This window comes from Podarcis cretensis (assembly GCF_951804945.1).
Source record: "Podarcis cretensis genome assembly, chromosome: 7".
Classification (NCBI taxonomy): Eukaryota; Metazoa; Chordata; class Lepidosauria; order Squamata; family Lacertidae; genus Podarcis; species Podarcis cretensis.
Genome location: NC_137176.1, coordinates 84,775,327 through 84,793,847, shown reverse-complemented (window position 1 = coordinate 84,793,847; position 18,521 = coordinate 84,775,327). Strand labels below are relative to the sequence as shown.

Below are 18,521 nucleotides of genomic sequence, written 5' to 3'. Positions count from 1 at the left end.
TGAAGTTACAGAGTTATCCTAATATTTAACTAATATCTCTTGAAATAGGATAGCAAGCCTGCGGGTTCAGACTTAGTTTAAACTAGAGGAACTAAACACAGCTGTGGTGGCTTGGTCCATGGGAATTGTAATCCCAAGCATCCGGAGGGCACTAGGATGGTGAAAGCTGCTTTAGGCACTGTAGAAGCCTTCAATGACTCCATTGCATCAGCAAAAAGTAGTATTTAATACACTACCAGCCTCTCCCCTTTTCTCTAGCTGTGTGTAAGCCACCTAAACAGTCATTTTCTGAAGGGGTGCATTGGAAGTCACAGCCCAGAGAGGCTACTTTCCCAATGAACAAGCTTACTGACTTTGCTTGGCTAAGTTTCCTCAGATGCTTGCCTGAGCAGACATAATTGTCTTCATATCTTGAAGTGGATAGATTTGCTAAGCTAGTAGATCATTACTTCGGGAAGTGAAGATTCTGACTTTACTCTTTTCTTAATGTACTTATGGGGTGGAATTCTCATCTGAAAAGCCTTCAAGCCAATGCTGGATAAACAACTTGTCTCTGGGAAACATTCTGTGCCAAAAGCTTGATTCAGATAAATATGACCCATCACAACCAACTGTGTGAAGTCTCCAGTTCCAACTGCCCTCCTCCCCAGCTTTCCCAAAAATGTTGCGCAGTCTGAACTCTGAACTATTTACCGAATGAACAGGCAACCCACTTAAGCCTCCTTCCTAATTTCTGAAATGCGCATGGATTCCAGATTTGAGGATTGAATTTCAGGAAAACAACTTTTCTTCTCTGGCAACTTTCTCCTCAGCGCAAGCTGCTCTAGAGTCAGCCTATGCCAGCTGATAAACTTCCAGTTCATTGTGGAAGGAATTCAGAAAAACACAGTTATGCAATTCCACAAACAAGTGCAAGGCCATGAAGGATAACAATGATTTTTAAAAGGTTAATCGTTTTGAAGATGCCACTTTTAAGTGTTAATGGTTTTAAAATCAATTATGAAGTGAATACAAAAGAATTAGTTTTTATACTGCCAACACAATTCTTTAGTACAATGAATTACATTCTACACTCCTTTAAATAAAAAGTCACAGGCAGTAACCAAGTTGAACTATTCAAGTATGATACACAATTACTGCAGACCATGATGAATATTTCACATATCAACAAGACAATGTGGGCAAAGTTCTGGACATATTTCAGGCACTTAAATTACAAATTTGTGGCTGTACTTTAATTAGTTTTCAAGAGCCACTTGTCTAAGCAAATATAACTCTAATACAAAAAAGGTACATGGGCTGAATGACCAGACACTTTTTATTCTTTTCCTCAGAAATACATTATTTATTTAGCTCCAGTGAATATGTACTGATACAACAACTCTTGCTCAGGGAAACACTAAGTAGGCTTACTCAGGAGGAAGCTTGTGATTTGAAAAATCACCTTGTACCAGCAAATCAAAATGATGTTTTAAATGAACAGACCCAGTGAACTTGGGACAGGACTGCAAAATATTGTGATTTCCAGGCAACAACCAATTTAGACACATCCAAAATACCTGAATATTTGAATATGTCATAAAGACGTCATAAAAAGGGGTACAGCGGGATTATGTCCCCTAACGGATAATGGTCAAAGGCACAGTTCTGTTCCTATATAACCTTCAAAAGCCTCGTGGATGGGAGATTATCTGGGCTCCTCAGAAGAGCAGGGCATTTATGCCACAAATGAGCACACAAATAGCACGAAATGACTGCTTGCACAGGCGTGTACTTTTTGCACGCAATGAAAAAATAACTAGTAACCTTCATTTGTGCTCAGAGATGCTTGTTCCTTCCTTTCTGTCCTTGTTGCCTCTAGTTTCTATTTCCCTGCACAGAAGCTCAAATCACACATCACCTGCTTGTCATCAGGTTTCCCAACCAGCTTTGCCTGACGTTTACCACCACTTGAATTTCCTCCACACCTCCAGTGGATAATGCCATTTCTTCTCCCAGCCTTATTAAGGTAAAGGTAAAGGTACCCCTGCCCGTACGGGCCAGTCTTGACAGACTCTGGGGTTGTGCGCCCATCTCACTTAAGAGGCCAGGGGCCAGCGCTGTCCGGAGACACTTCCGGGTCACGTGGCCAGCGTGACAAAGCTGCATCTGGCGAGCCAGAGCCGCACACGGAAACGCCGTTTACCTTCCCGCTGGTAAGCGGTCCCTATTTATCTACTTGCACCCGGAGGTGCTTTCGAACTGCTAGGTTGGCAGGCGCTGGGACCGAGCAGCGGGAGCGCACCCTGCCGCAGGGATTCGAACCGCCGACCTTTCGATCGGCAAGTCCTAGGCGCTGAGGCTTTAACCCACAGCGCCACCTGCGTCCCTCACCCCAGCCTTATTACTCACAAACAATTTATAAACTGCTTAAATTTTGTTTAGATCTTTAAAGCAGAGTACAACAAACCATGTACAGTGGTACCTAGGGTTACATACACTTCAGGTTACAGACTCTGCTAACCCAGAAATAGTGCTTCAGGTTCAGAACTTTGCTTCAGGATGAGAACAGAAATCGTGCTCCGGCGGCACGGCAGCAGCAGGAGGCCCCATTAGCTAAAGTGGTGCTTCAGGTTAAGAACAGTTTCAGGTTAAGAACGGACCTCCGGAATGAATTAAGTACTTAACCCACTGTAATTAAAACCAAAAGCCCAACCTAAAACCAACAAAACAGCCAAGTATTTTGCCAAATATCTTCAGATGTCCTACATGAATTTCCTTAGAACATATGATAGAATCACTCTTCACATATCTTCCATAGCCATGTAGGCAGAAAGCAAGCAGTGCAATTCTGCAAACCCCTTTGCCAAAATCACCAACTGTAAGCATGCATGCATAAAAACCCATTCTAGCCGCCTTGAATAACTTCTACCATTAGGAATAGAGTTAGAGCAGTTCAAACAGCTTATTCAAAGTAACCGGACACGGTGTGCCGGTACCACAGAGCTGTTGCATGATTTATGTAGAGGGAAGTCTAAATTACTATCAAGGATTAGGTGCACAGGATTACAACAATGAAGCAGACACTAATTTTAGTGAGAACCGGATTCTTAGTAGTTTAAACTGAATTAAATCAGCCATTTCAAACTGAACTTGCACCAAGTTCTTGGCAGTTAACTTTGCAGAATGCTAGGCAGGCATTCTTTTCAACACCGTGACAATACTTGCTTTTAACTAATCCCCTGATTTCTGCTACTTAAAAGCAACTGCGTGCCAAAACTGAAGACTCCAGTGTTTGCACCTTTTGTGATTTCTATGCCAGTTAGCTGAATAAAATTAGGGTGGGTTTTTCTTTTTCTTTTGAAAGGGTTTCTTTTTTCCTCTCTTCAAGGAAAAGCAAGGTATCCAACTTAAAAGTGTATTATTCTCTTCTCATTATCTCCTGCTGGACCCCTACTGTTCTACAAAAAGTTAACAGCAGCAGGTTTCAAGTGTTTAACAATACTTCAGAAAACCTTTTGCATGCATGCATGAATTTCTGTTCAATCCACGTTTTAAACAAAGGCCCAGTTAGACTATACTTTAAAACAAATCATGGCTTAATGTGAACCAAGAAACATACTGGTACACATGGCTCAAAGGCTCCTGCTCTGCTCCTCACCAGGTCCTGCCAACAAGGTGAAACAAGGTAGAATCTGACTTGTTTTTTTTGGCCCAACCTAGACTTGTTTACTTAAAACCAGAGGTGAAGAAACTGTGGATCTCCTGTCATGCTCGACCTTCAGCCACACTGGCAGGGGCCAATGGAAACTGCAGTCCATCACCACCTGGAGAGGCACAAATTCCCTGCTCTTAAGAAACCATGAGAAGTAAGCATTTTCTTGGTGCTGAAGATGTTTCAAACTATTGTCTAATGTGATGTGTAGTCCAGACAAAGACCATAGATAGTTCACACCTCCTGGAGGTGAACATGGAACACAACTGCACCAGAGTTAGGTGCTGTTGGGTTTTCTTAAGTGCCACTGATTTCAATGTGAGCAGTTTAATCATAGAATCATAGAATCATAGAGTTGGAAGAGACCACAAGGGCCATCGAGTCCAACCCCCTGCCAAGCAGGAAACACCATCAGAGCACTCCTGACATATGGTTGTCAAGCCTCTGCTTAAAGACCTCCAAAGAAGGAGACTCCACCACACTCCTTGGCAGCAAATTCCACTGTCAAACAGCTCTTACTGTCAGGAAGTTCTTCCTAATGTTTAGGTGGAATCTTCTTTCTTGTAGTTTGGAACCATTGCTCCGTGTCCGCTTCTCTGGAGCAGCAGAAAAAAACCTTTCTCCCTCCTCTATGTGACATCCTTTTATATATTTGAACATGGCTATCATATCACCCCTTCACCTCCTCTTCTCCAGGCTAAACATGCCCAGCTCCCTTAGCCGTTCCTCATAAGGCATCGTTTCCAGGCCTTTGACCATTTTGGTTGCCCTCCTCTGGACACGTTCCAGTTTCTCAGTGTCCTTCTTGAACTGTGGTGCCCAGAACTGGACACAGTACTCCAGGTGAGGTCTGACCAGAGCAGAATACAGTGGCACTATTACTTCCCTTGATCTAGATGCTATACTCCTATTGATGCAGCCCAGAATTGCATTGGCTTTTTTAGCTGCCGCATCACAATGAAATGCTTAATTCAAGAAGAAATCAATAGGACCCAGATGCCCAATTGTGGCTGAAATAGGCTGACTTTATACCCAAGCAGGAAATGTTTCAGATCCTTTAAGCATCAAAAAGTAGCATCTCTCAAGAGACAGGAATGTGGAATCTGAGATCTTGTGCATGCACTTCAACTATGTAACTCTGTGAATCTTTTAATTCTGTTTGTCTCACTGCAGTTGAGAAGCCAGTGAATTATCAGAAGTGACCTTCTAAATACAACACAGAAGAGACAGGGTTTTCTAGTATACTCTTTGTCAGATCAGGCTTCTAAAAGCCAGTCCTGCATATGCATAGGCATTTGTGCTGGTCCCAGAAACTACTCAAGCAATATTGCCTACTGACATAATTACATGCATGCAACCATTAAGATACAGAGTTCATCAGGGGGAGTGGGGGAATCTAGTTTATTCACAGAACACCAGCCCAACTAATCCAATATTCCTCATCAGATAAACTGCCCAATTTTCCTTTTAACCCCTCAAACCAATGCATTCCGAAGTTGGCTATTGCAATGAATCAATATTTCATCCAACCTGCGGTTCTTTGAATTCTACATAATAAATCATTAAACATGTTATTTACTGTTAAAGATACAAAGCTCGCCTTGGAAGACACATGAAAGACTACACAAAGTACAGTAGTACCTTGGGTTACAAACATCTCAGGTTACAAACACTTCGGGTTACAGACTCTGCTAAGCCGGAAGTAGTACCTCGGGTTAAGAACTTTGCCCCAGGATGAGAACAGAAATCGTGCGGTGGCAGCAGGAGGCCCCATTAGCTAAAGTGCTGCTTCAGGTTAAGAACGGTTTCAGGTTAAGAACGGACTTCCAGAACAAATTAAGTTCGTAACCAGAGGTACCACTGTAATAATAATAATGCATAACAATTGCACAAAGCATGCAATTGCATAAACCAGGTCATACAGAGTTCAGTTCTGCCTACTCCCAAATGGCAGGGTCTCAGGCAGAAGTTTTTCCTATCAGCTAATCCTTTTAGAAAATGTCTAGGACTTCCCACATGCCAACAAGAGGTGCTTGAGCGTGGGTCGGCAAACTAAGGTCCACGGGCTGGATCAGGCCCAACTACCTTCTAGATCCGGCCTGCGGACAGTCTGGGAATCACCAGCGTGCGCATTCTTTCCTTCTCCCTCACACGCCGGTGCTTTTCTCCTCAGGGACGGAGCAATCTTGTCCCACACCAGGCGCCATCAACGGCAGGAGTCGGCTCGCCCACCTGCCCGTCTCAGCAGGGTGGTGCTGTGAAGGGCAGCAACAGCAGGTGGTGGTGGGTAAAAGTTCCAGGGATGCCCCGCTCCCCCTACCTCCATCCACGGCTCCTCCGTTGGGGCTGCTGCTTCCATCTTCGCCAGCCAATGCAGTCTCCTAGCCCCACCATGGTGCCTGGCTGGCTGACTGAAGCCGAGCTGTGGCTATTGGGACGGCAACTGGGACAGGTAAAGCGAAGCATCTTCAGGTCTCTTTGCAGGTGGGCGAAAATCATTTGTTTCTCCCCCCCCAAAAAAAAAATATAGTCCGCCCCCCCCCCCACAAGGTCTGAGGGACAGTGGACCGTCCCCCTACTGAAGTTTGCTGACCCCTGTGCTTGAGGAATGTAGCACCTGGCAATTATGCTATGAACCGGCCTGATCTGAACTTCCCAGTTTAACGCACAAATCACTATTCAGAATCTATTTGCTTTTGTACTTCGCAGAAGTCACCGGACACAAAAAACACCATTAACAAAACTATCTAGAAAGTCTATCTTGAGAGAAAACCAGGCACATATTTAAATGGAAAAGTTTGTATGGGTTTAAAAAAAAAAAAATGCAAGCCAATATACAAATGAGAAGGAATGGACTTTAAACCAGGAATGGACCACTTAGTCCACCACCAATGTAACTCTAGAACAGGCATAAGTTAGAATATGATCAGCAGGGTTGCTGCTACGTCAGAACTTTGGAATATTATCTTCAATTGTCATTTTTTAGGGGGGAGGGGAGCTTAGCCTGGCTTTGCATGGAGTCTGCTCCAAACATTACACCAAGAAAGAACCTGTTTTGTCATAAACCGTTTATCCTCCAACAGTGAAGGCCAGGGCTAGCAACTTGCCCTGGGCACCAAAGTAAAGCTCAGTATTTGAGAGTACTGTCTGCGGTGAGCTGTGGTGAAGGTGAGAAGTAGCTCTGGGCATGTTTATTGGACATTGTAAAACCTAACAGCTTAACAGGTTTTTCTTTGTTTCTTGCAAACCTGAAAAGGCACACAACTTTGCAACACTACAAAACTGACCACTGTGTGAGGGAGGAGGTGGCATTTTCACCTAAGGTTCTATTTATCTTGCGGCCAGTCCTTGAGAAAGCAAATACAAAAAGGCCACTCTGGACGACAACAGGAAATGTGCAAGGGAAATTGCATTTCCTAAAATACCCGGTGCCCAAGCTATTTTAAGTTCTCAAACTTGGCACCTTAAAAAGTTGCGCCCAAACGTGCAACTCACACCAGCTAAAGTCAGGCAGCTTCCCACAGCAGACTTCAAGAGGAGACCATGCAGCGCAAAGGTGGACAGGAAGTAGACTGGAATCTGTTAACCGTAGGGTCACTGTAAATGATGACTCCCGATTACTTAAAAGCCAGCATCAAGACAACTACTTTCCCCTGCTCCAAATAAAGGTCCTGGAGATCTTGATCAGTAGTAACTCAAGATGTGATTTGTACTTGAATACACAGGTTCCATTCAATGACTCATGATGTCCATCGTGATACAACGCTCACCCTCTTAGCCACCATTTTGCATCTGACTGCACCTGAGCAAGTATCTGCCCCAGCTCTGGCCGATGGTTCTAGAAAAAACATAGGTCCTGTAATCCCAAGTTCTGCTCACCCATTTTGTAGAGCAAACAGTTTCAATCAGCAAGTCAGGATCCTGATCTAAGGTTGATCACAACAGCAGCACTCTCTCTCTACAAACAGGTGGGAGGATCTCCTAGGGTGGGAGGCTGGGGAAATACAGGTAAGCTTCCAGGTGACAGCTGGGAGGGCTCACTTTTCTGTGTGTGGAATAAGTTGTGCAGACTTAATTTTGAGAGATGATTTTGTAATTTCCCTTTCTTCTTATCTACTTCAGGTAGTGATAAAGCGGGATATCAAATCCAAACTCCTCCTCTTCTCTTCTTTTGGCTGGTGTGCTTGGGTACATAGGAGCAACCCATCTCTAAGAATTCCTACACAAAACAGATTCTGAACTTCAGTCAGGTTATTACAGGCCTGGTTTGGGAGTAGGGAGCCTTGGCTGCCCTAAGTTGACTATTTTTTTCAGGGAGAAAGAGAGCAGAGCATGTTCCTGTTGCTTCAGTCTGCTTCGTAATGGAAGGGGCTTGGGCCGTCCTTCCTTGCAGGCGTCTCTCAGAAACTACTACTCAGGAACCAGTTCAATCTTATCCCCATGGTGAGGAAACACAGCTCTGCATCTCCCTGTCATCTCATTCCAGGGAAGTTCTGAAGCTGAGTCAGTGTTAGGCTGAATGAGGGTTTAACGTACTGAAACTCTATCAAAACAAGGCAAAGGTGTTCTTGGTCATTTCACCTACTGGTGCAGGGACAGGAAGTCAGCCTGTTCCAGAAAGGGTTGCACAACCCTTGAAAGATCAGCGTCGTAGCTAGAGAGAAATTCTGAGCCCAGTCTTGTCATCAGATGGCCAGGTGTCACATCTGGCCAGGAAAACTTATGCCCTGTTTGGCTGGTGTGCCAGTTGCACCTGCTCCTGGCTCTGGCTTGTATCGCATGCAGTGTTAAGTAACCAGTGCAATGATTTACACTTCCCCAAGCCCTTAAATCTATCCTGGGGCTTTAACTGTGGCAGCACCCAATGTGAAACTCCTTGCCCCAAAAAGCTATGCCATCTCCGTCTTCGCGTGCCACCAGTGTTTTGAAGGCATTTTGGTCTTAAACAAGCCTTTGATCCTGTTTACTACGTGACCTAATTTAGTCTATTATTAGTTCTGGCTATTTGTTTTATTGGTACTATTTTTGGTCCTGGTTTGCTTTGTAGGAGGAGGAGGAGGAGTTTGGATTTGATATCCCACTTTATCACAACCCTAAGGTGTCTCAAAGCGGCTAACAATCTCCTTTCCCTTCCCTCCCCACAACAAACACTCTGTGAGGTGAGTGGGGCTGAGAGACTTCAGAGAAGTGTGACTAGCCCAAGGTCACCCAGCAGCAGCATGTGGAGGAGCAGGGAAGCGAACCCGGTTCACCAGATTACGAGTCTACTGCTCTTAACCACTGCACCACGCTGGTCCTGTTAACAATCACATCATTAAAAACAAGTTATCTTTTGTTGTTGTTGCCTGTCTGTTTACTTTGCAAGCAGCTTTGAGTGACTTCTACTGAATGTAAAAATTGGATATAATTTCTAGGATAAATAAAATGCACATCTAGTTGTGACTGCCACTTGGGTATACTGGCAAAAACCTGGAGCTACAAAGCTGATTGCCACTCCAAGACTGAGATACTTCAGTGGAGTGAAAGCCTCAACCAAACAATACAACAATTATCCAACAGCTTGTAAATGTAAACAAGCATTTTATGTTATTGCTATGCTGTTCTTTAGGAAGAGCTCATCCTCTTCTGTGCAAAAAGAAAAAACAACAACATACCATGCAAGGAGTTTGCTTGTCATTTCTTTTCACCCAGTAGCTGCTTCACACTCTTAAATCTGAAACATGTACTCTGGGTCAGCTCGCAGGCAGGCAGTTATAAAGGTTACATAAGCCTGCCTTTTAATTGAGACAGTACATTTGCGGCTACAGTGCTTTGCTCGGTACATACTAGGTGAAAATCTTCAGTGATTCATCACTGCAAAACTGCTCTTGCAGAATCCTAGACAGATGCACAAACAGAGCTCTCTACACTCTGCATGCCTCAATGAGGGCTTTAGAAGTGTCATTCTGATATTATTAATAGAGATCCAAGTACATGCGGCTCTGGCTCAGCAGCTTGGATGTGGAAATTCTGTCCAACATTTTTTTAAAGACCTTTTCAGATTTCTATTAATCCCCCAAAAGATAAAGGTAACCAGTTATTGCCAGCTCTAAATCTCTCTTTTCCATTCTTAATTTCCTATTGCTCCTACACCTAAATCAACCTACTTTTTAAGTTCTACTGGCATGCCATGCAGCCATTGTGCAAACTGAGAGTTGCAGTAGCCTGCATTCAAGAAACACATACTCTTCATTCCATTTTGGTTCACTTGACAAAAATAGCCAGAGGTTAACCTAGTATCACAAGCAACCTGATAAAACTTGATTTGCTAAGTTATCTTCCTAGTCCACCATTTGCTTTTTAAAAAAGCAGTATCACAAATTAAAGTGTGTGTTGTATAGGGTCCTGGCTTCTATCCACCCTGAAGCTACATGCAGTGAACTTTACTGGGTAACGTCAAATTCTAAGATGTAGACACAGAGGTTAACAGTGTTAAAAATACACCTTATTTTCACCCATTGTTGCTTTAAGGTTAGATTCCAGCAGAACCAATACGGCAGTTTTCATTGGTGCCCAAGTCATGCTGAAAGCAGTAAAAATGTACAGTACTAACCTACAGCTCAGGTTACCTGTTGTGACAGGATACCTGCTGCAAGTTACTCACTCTTGCAAATGTAATTTTCAAAAGATGCAGATTTAATTTCCAGAGCAGTTACACCTGAATTAGTTGCGCGGCGGGAGGGGATACATAGGTACTTCCTTTTTTCAACTCCCCAACTATTCAAATTAAATAGCAAATGTTATCAATGAAGTGTAGGGGTTCTAGCACTGTGCAGAAGGGAATGATATGACGTTTTCTGTGACGCAAATACACCATGCTTTCTGCAGTTTTAATAGCTTGCATCAGAATGAACTGTCCCATAACTGAGCAGATTTTGGCATCAGTATAACACAGAAGCCCCACTAGATCATGTGAAAGGTTTATTGTTTATTATTAATTAAACGTATATCTTACCCTTCACAGGGACACAGGAAACTGCCTTATACCAGGTGAGACCATTGGACCATCTAAGCTCAATATTATCTACATTGACTGACAACTGTCTCTTCAGACTCCAGGATCTCAGAACAGAAGTCTTTCCCAGCCCTACGTGGAGACACTGGGGATTGAACCTGTGACCTTCTGCATGTGAAGCAGATGCTCTACCAGTGAGCTACAGCTGTTCCCTCAATCCCCAAGGAGCACAGGGTAGCAATCACAAAGAAGTCAAAACAATGCCAATTGAAAATGAAGCGTGGTATCCAACCAAGTTTTACTTGGAATAGATGCACTGGAAATCAATGGCCTTAAGTTCATGAGTGGGCCTAGTTGGAGTAAGACAAGCACAGGATACAACCCAGAATATGCAATCCAGCATCCTATTTCCACAACACCGGCTAGCTAAACACTTCAGGAAAGCCCACAAGCAGGGCACAACGGCAAACGGCAAACAGCAACCATTGCTCCCCAGCAATGACTATTCAGTGGTTTGACACCTCTGAAGATGCTATCACAGCAGCTGCTAGACCTATTTCCCACTTTTCCAAGCTATGTCCAGGTATTAGCCACACATCATTATGGACCTTAAAATAACTGGTTGTCTGTCACAAGCACGTCCCAGACAGATCACGAAGCAGCACCTCTCTTCTGGCAGTTCCTACTGAGAGGCGTCAGAAAAATATGCAAACCCCAAGTTGTGTGAGCCATCAGAATATATTGCCATTGTCCATCATTTGACTTTCAGAGATGCAAACCTGTCCTACAGGTTGCAACCATCCTGAAGATGCTAGCAAGCAATCCCCACTGGACTCATGGGGCTGCAAGGTTTGACTGGAATGCTCAACAACCCTTTTTCAGCCTTATTACATAATAATTTTATTATTTATACCCCGCCCTTCCAACTGTTATAAAGCACCCTTTTAGGAACATAGAAAGAAGCTGCCTTATACCGAGTCAGATCCATGGGGTCATTTAACTCAGTATCTACACTGGCGACTGCTCTTGAGGATTTCAGACCAGAGTCTCTATCTATAGATGAATGGGATTGAAACTTGGGAACTTCTGCCTGCACAACAAATGTTCTACCACTGAGCTACAGCCCTTTCCCATTTTTTTAGAGCCTTGTCTTAAAACTAGAAGCTCAGAAACAAGCAGCGCTTGCCGGATTTGCGGGATTAGTTTTAATATGAGCACGATGTCAATAGGAAAGGATCACTTCAAACTTTGGCAGGTCCTGGCAACCTATTGTTTATTGCAAGTCCCATCTGCTATTCTCAGCTTCCTCGCCAATGAAGGCCACTTTGCTGGTGATCAGGACATCCATCATGCTTCTCCCATGCACACACAGCCCAACAGCAACATGAAAATATCAAGGTCAGGAAGAAATCATCCAACTGAAAATTGCTATTTTTTAAGCGGGGGGGGGGGGAGGGAGGAGGGAGGAAGAGAACCAATACTTAGTAATCGGAAGCAATTCCATGTCCACCCAACCCCCCCCCCAAAAAAAAAACCTTTCTAATGTCAAGACACACCTTTCTTGGTATATATACAAGATGCCTCGAAAGAGCAAAATGTCAAAAAAGCTATTTAGTTGTGCAGTTCAAGTACATCGGTAATATGTGATATTTAGATGCCCTCTCCACCAAAATGGGGGGGGGGGGGGAGCTACTGACCAGAAGATGTCAGATTCCCTTTTAATGTAAAGGTGACAGACTATAGAAAAAGATACCAACTTCACAGCTGCACAGTTTGCCAAAGCAATTCATATTCAGAGATGCTATGGGAAAATAGGGTTGGGGTGTTTGGTTCCGCTCCAAAAAAAATCGGACAATTCAGAGAGGGAAAAATTCCCCAGGCAGCAGCAGGAACATCCTTCTGGGACCGGGTCCACTGAGGGTGAGACACACTTGAGGGTCACAGGCACACAGTGGCTTCCCTTCCCCCAGGGAATTGGCAATGCGGGGGGGGGGGGACCAAGCTCTGGAGCACGCCACTTGATTCCCACCATGACAAATTCTCCTAAGCAGATGCAAGATCAAAGGCAAGAAAGATGAAAGCACCTGCTCAGGCTAGCAAAGAGGGAAGGTGTGTGGATCACTGATCTCTCAGCCTATTCAAGTGAGTGAATAACTCACACAGACCCTAGTTTCGGGGGGGGGGGGCGGCAAGGTGTCATCACCTGCTGCATGCTTATTGTGTTTCCGTGCACACCAGTTTCTAGAACACAACTCTAATGACCTCTCCCAAACATCATGGCACTGTATTCCCTCCTTTAGCAATTAACCACTGGAGCTTTGGGTGAGGAAAAAGGCTATGTCGCTCCCCCCCCCCCAAATATATTGCATCACATGTTCATTCAACTCCCCAGAAAACTCAACCCCATTTCCTCTAGTGTCGAGGGGGAAAACCAGTTTTTTATCCACTGCTACCCACCCCCTAAAGGACTTTCTAGAACATATGCTTGCCTGCAATGCCCCCTGAGGAATCCTACAAATCTTTTGTTCCTACAGAGCGCTCGTTCATCCTCACTTCCAAAATCCATTCCCTGCCCCAAACCCTGCAAATACATAATGTTGACCCCAGAAACACAAAATTTCAGCAATAATCATCCAGTTCTTTACCAAGGGCTGCTTCCCCAAAATCAGTACCAGAGAGAAGATCACCCCTCATGTAGCACATTTCTAAAATGCCTGTTATGAACAGTTGTCTGTTAAGATCCATCTGGTCAAAGCCCGTAATTGACGTTTCCAGAGGGAACTTTTGTCTAAGAACTCCCAGATGCATTCAAGAAGCTCCAGCTCCTTCTGCTAAAAGGCCCTAGTCAACAGGAGGGTGTGCTGCTGTCCCGTAAGGACCCTCAAGACGTGGCCCTCATTTCCCATACTTTTTAAGAAGCCCTCCAGTCCCAGACAATACAGACTCCTTGCACCTGAATGAGGCTGCCTATCACTCAAAACCAAAACACACCATCTCCGCTTTTGTTTCACACTGGGAGAGCCAGTCACTCTAGCAGCTTTTTACAAAATCCCAAGCCGTTCTAGCACGCTTCCTGCATCCATCTCAAAATGCCTTGCCAAATCATACCAGAAGGCTCAGATGGAAACCCAGGACCACTTTCACCTCCAGCAGTGGCGATCCAGGTGCCTACAGGAAGGTTACAAGGAAGGCTACACCCCCTTGTTGCCACCAGCAGCTGGTGTTTAAAGGCATGCTGCCACTGGATGCCAAGGACTAGCAGCCAATATTCTATGCTGCTTAACTGTACAAGCAGGAAGAGCCCAGCTAAAAGCAAGTTGCAGCAAGACCCTGATTCCAAATCTCAATTCTAGTTGGAACTCATTGGGTGCATAGCCACAGTTGCAACCATTCTCTCTCTCTCCTTGCAATATAGGGATAAGCAACGCAGAGCTACCTTGCAGAGATGCTGCTAGGATTACGGGAGAGGACACCCAAGAAAAAGCACTTTTGAGCACCCCGAGGTGCCACGTTAACGCTGGAGAAATGCAAGCTTTCTCTCTCTCTCTCTCTCACACACACACACACACACTCCGAAAGATGCAATTGCCTTTGCAGCTCATCCAATGCAGACTTACCCAGAAGCCCCTACCTAGTTCACGCTTCGGAGTTGCTTCCAAAGTCTGCGGGCAGCCAGTTTAAAGGGGTCTCCTGCACTTGCAAGGAACGACACCCCAAACACAAAACCAGCACTTTTCCAGGGTGGGCAGCCGTGCCCTGGCACCGCCCCCTATTTCTCTTACCAAGTGCCTATTGTCTACCTTTCCCATTATTCGCGCAGAGTAATGCAACACAACAAGAACAAAAACAAATGGTTCAGGGTGGTGCAATCCTACTTCCGTACGACTCATTTAATTACTTCCGAGCGGGCGTTGCACCAGATTTACATTGCTCCCGTCCAGAAAATAAGCTTGCATTTTGTTTTTCCCCGCACCCCAAAAATCAAGACACCCCACCCCACCCCGTTTTGTTTTGCAAAACGCCCATTCCCTTTTCAATACAAGTTGCAGGCTTTCTATGTCCGCACCTTGGTTAACCAGTCTCAGCGCGTGGGTGAAGGACGGATCCAGGGAGTCCTTCTCCGCCATCAGCTCCGGCAGGTACTTCTCCTCCATGGCCCGCCCGCCAGCCCGAGGGAAGGTGGGGGGACCCGGGCTCGCCTAACACGCAGGCAGAAGAAAACAAAAAGAGGAGAGGGAGGAAAAGCGGGAAGGAGACAGAGGAAAAGAGAGGAAAAACACGCGCGCACGATCGGCGGTGCAGCAGCAGCCGTGCAGCAAATAAATCCTCGCTTGCAATGCAGCCTCGGCACGGAGAAAAACGGAAACAAAATTAAAAAAAAATATTAAGGAGCAAGGTAAGGGGAAAGCAGCAAAAATACGAAAAAAAGGGGGGAATCGCGGAGGAAGCGACACTTGTTACGCCCTCCAAGCCGGGCGCATCCAGGAAAAGCCACACGCGCCTCTGCTTTCCCCACCAAAATCCCGCTTATCCAAACCAGCAGCGCCGCTTCCTTTCCCAGACGCAGCCGCCCGCACCGGCTACGAGCCGCGACTGAGCGTTCCAACCCCGGCGCAGTCCTCTTTAAATAGCCGCGCACGCCACGCCCCCGGCTGTCAGGAAGCCACGCCCCCTGCTCCCCCTTCTCAGGCAACTCGGAACAAGGCGGAGGAGGAGCTTCTCGAGCCCGCCCACCTTTGTTGCCTACTGGGTAGGAGACGCGCTTGTCTACGAAAGAAAGCGTAACTCGCTCTCCGATTGGTTGATTCCCCCCTCACCCCAACCCCCTGCGTTCGGCTGGAGGACAGCGGGGCGTCTCCTCCTGCTCCTCGCTGGTGTTTTGAGACTCGCGCGCCAAAGTCAACGGCAAAAGGGCGGGAAGGGAGCTTGGGTGCGAGCGTTTCCCGCTGCGGCGATTGGGCGGAGAGAAGCGAGGGGGCGGGCATATAGCGCGCGAGGCTGCTGTCATTCATTAAAGCGGCGCGCTCGCGCCAGTTGTCAGTGGGTGGAGCCGTTCAAAGCCGCTTCAGGGCGCATTAAACGCCTCGCTCGCTCGCTCCCTCATTTATTTAGTTCACAAAATTTATACGCCGCTTCATTGTTATTCTTTTAAGCAACCTCAAAGCGGTTTACAGAAAAATAAAACAGTAAAACTGTGAGGGGAAAGTCCGCAGTCATGTTTTGAAACAAAGCAGGTTAAAATCGCCTCAGCTTTCTAAGCTTTTTCTAAACAGGAATGATTTCAGAGCGCCTCCCTTCCTTATTATGGAAAAGCATCCCTGAAGCAAAGATACAAAGTAAAGGTCATCAAGACTATAATAAAATGCCGCTACATTAATGCATATGGACATACATTCTATTTTAACACTTGTATTCCGGTGTTCCAACATCCAACCTGAGCTCAGAGCACTTCAGGACAACAATAAACACTTCCTAATTCTACACACACACACACACACACACACACATATATATATATCACAATAATGAAGCCATAAGTGCAATAAATTGAAACAGTATAAATAACACTAGTTAGTGCCATGCAATGCTATATAAAAGTAAAACCCAAAGAAAAATGATTAAAATCTAAATCAAAAGAATGAATGCAAGCCAATTTAAGCAACAAAACCAAAGTCTTGCTGGACACCTGTTGTATTTAATCAGCTACACATATGAAAAGGGTTAAAATTGCATTAGACCTCATGGTAAAGTCTAATAAGTGCCCTGCCTCAAATTTATTTAGATTAAAAAAAAAAAAAAGCTTTAGAGCAGTAACACAGAAAAGACAGTCAGGCTTGGAAGAAGAAGAAGAAATGACACAAAAGGAAGATGGATTGGAAGGGAAGAGGAAAAAAGGAAACTTAGTTCTAAAAGCCAGCTGACCTGGAAAAGTAAAGGAGACACCAATTTTTTTCTGTCTCTCAGTTGCATCATCCCTTCTCCATATGAGATTCCTATGATAGTAATATAAAAAAAATATTGTTTATATGCCACCCATCTGACTGGGTTTAATGTTATGTGTGAACCAGGTCACTGGCCACTTCAGAGGCAACTTAAATTAGGAAAATGGTGTTCAAGGAAAAGACCAGGTTTCTCGTTCTCTCCCTCGTTTCTCACTTCTCATCTTGATCAACTCTCCAAAAATGGAATATCTTCTTTTCTTTTTTAAAGGACAGACCATCAGAACACATCTGTTAATTAAGTGATCCTAAGGAGTAGTTTGTCCTGCTTATAAGCAGCAAAAGGAAGCCACTGGAAATAAGATAACTTAAGATAACGTTACCCATACAGGCCACAGTGGGTTCATTTGGGGAAAGGAGAGATACAATTGCAATTAAGAAACAAGAGGCTGCTATTATCAGGTACATAAGTTTACAATGAAATTGAACACTCTGAGTTGGCCAAAATGGACTCTGCTCTCCATTCCTTCCACCAAACCCATCTGGCACTTGATAGATTATGGCACTATTTTTACTTAAGACCTTGGATAACTTTCTCCTTGGCCTTTGTGAGTTCTATCAATGAATCACTGTTTCCTGTGTTCCAAAGAGAGAGAGAAAACTAAAAACAAACGTCTTTGTAAGTAACATTTCTGGAACAGCAATGCAAGTTGTCAACAACGTTAAAGTGGTCAGTAAGGGCAGATACAAGCACTATTAAGTTTTACCTGATTTGCACGAATTAACAATTTGTGTGACATATCTACACACTATGGAACAGCTTTAATGCTGGAGAAAAATACTCAAGGAAAAGGCACTGGAAACTTCCATGAGTGCAATGTGTTGGGTGTGCAGAAGTCAGTGCTCACAAATGTTTCCATTGCTCCCTGTATGTATATATTTAAATTATTGTTACCATGCTCATGCATGTTAAAGTACTTGGGTGAATGGTTATAAACCAAAAACAGAGCCACTATATTGTATATATGTGCTCTGGGTGATCTAACAACAGAGCAATAAAAAAATGCATTGTTTATGATAATTCTGACTTTCAAGTATGTTTGCAAAGTAAACACAGCTACTGTACTTGATAATCAGAAAGAAAATACTAGTTCATGAGGTAAAATGCAGGTACGCTTCTAGGAGAAAAAAAAGTTTTAAAGGGCCTATTGGTATGCTTTCACATAGAAAAACCAACCTCCTATTATCTCTTTACCAAAACTAGAACAATCAATAGATTACTGAAAAATGTTTTGCAAAGCAAACTCTAACAAACTCTTATTAAGACTTTTGCAAACATCAGGTCAAGGGTTACTGTGTAAACCAAGTGTTAAGCAAAATTCTGGAACTCTGGGCTCAATCGGCCAGCACCACCAAAGTGAAAACACATTTATATACCCATGAAGCACATAGCTTTTGCACAAAAATGGTTGTGGAAAAGCTGAGATGTCCTAGAGACTTCTGCTGAAATCCTGCTCACCAGTGGCTTCCCTGTATGCTCCATAAAATGTAGCAACAGGTCCCGTTCTCCTCTCTCTCCCATTGACTGTCCCAAAGTAAGTTGCTACAAAACGGTTGGATCCAATCTGAGCCAGGCCCAGCCTCACAATCTGTTCTTAGTGTTAGAACTGAACCATGTTTATTTTTTGATTATTTTAAATAATGTTGTGTGCTATGTGACTGATCGTTCGAACTAGTTAACTGTTTTGAGTGTTCTCTATAGAAAAACAGAGTATCTATGCCTTTTAAAATAAAATAAATCATGCAGTGGTAGGAACAGATGGCAAATACATATATTTTTAATCCCTGAATCATACCTAACATAAATAATTAACACATATACTTTAGCACACTC

General features: G+C 44.2%; 1 protein-coding gene across 2 annotated transcripts in view; it reads right to left on the bottom strand.

Annotated features, from left to right (window-relative positions):
* KHDRBS3 (KH RNA binding domain containing, signal transduction associated 3) overlaps positions 1–15,286 on the bottom strand; it is a 121,255-nt gene extending 105,969 nt beyond the window's left edge. For both annotated transcript variants that reach the window (XR_013840888.1, XM_079984462.1), the window contains exon 1: positions 14,755–15,286. Coding sequence is in view for 1 of the 2 variants with exons in the window: in XM_079984462.1 (XP_079840588.1) it covers positions 14,755–14,842 (88 nt within the window). In the remaining variant the exon portion in view is untranslated. The remainder of the gene's footprint in view (positions 1–14,754) is intronic.
* Between the last annotated feature and the right edge of the window lie 3,235 nt (positions 15,287–18,521).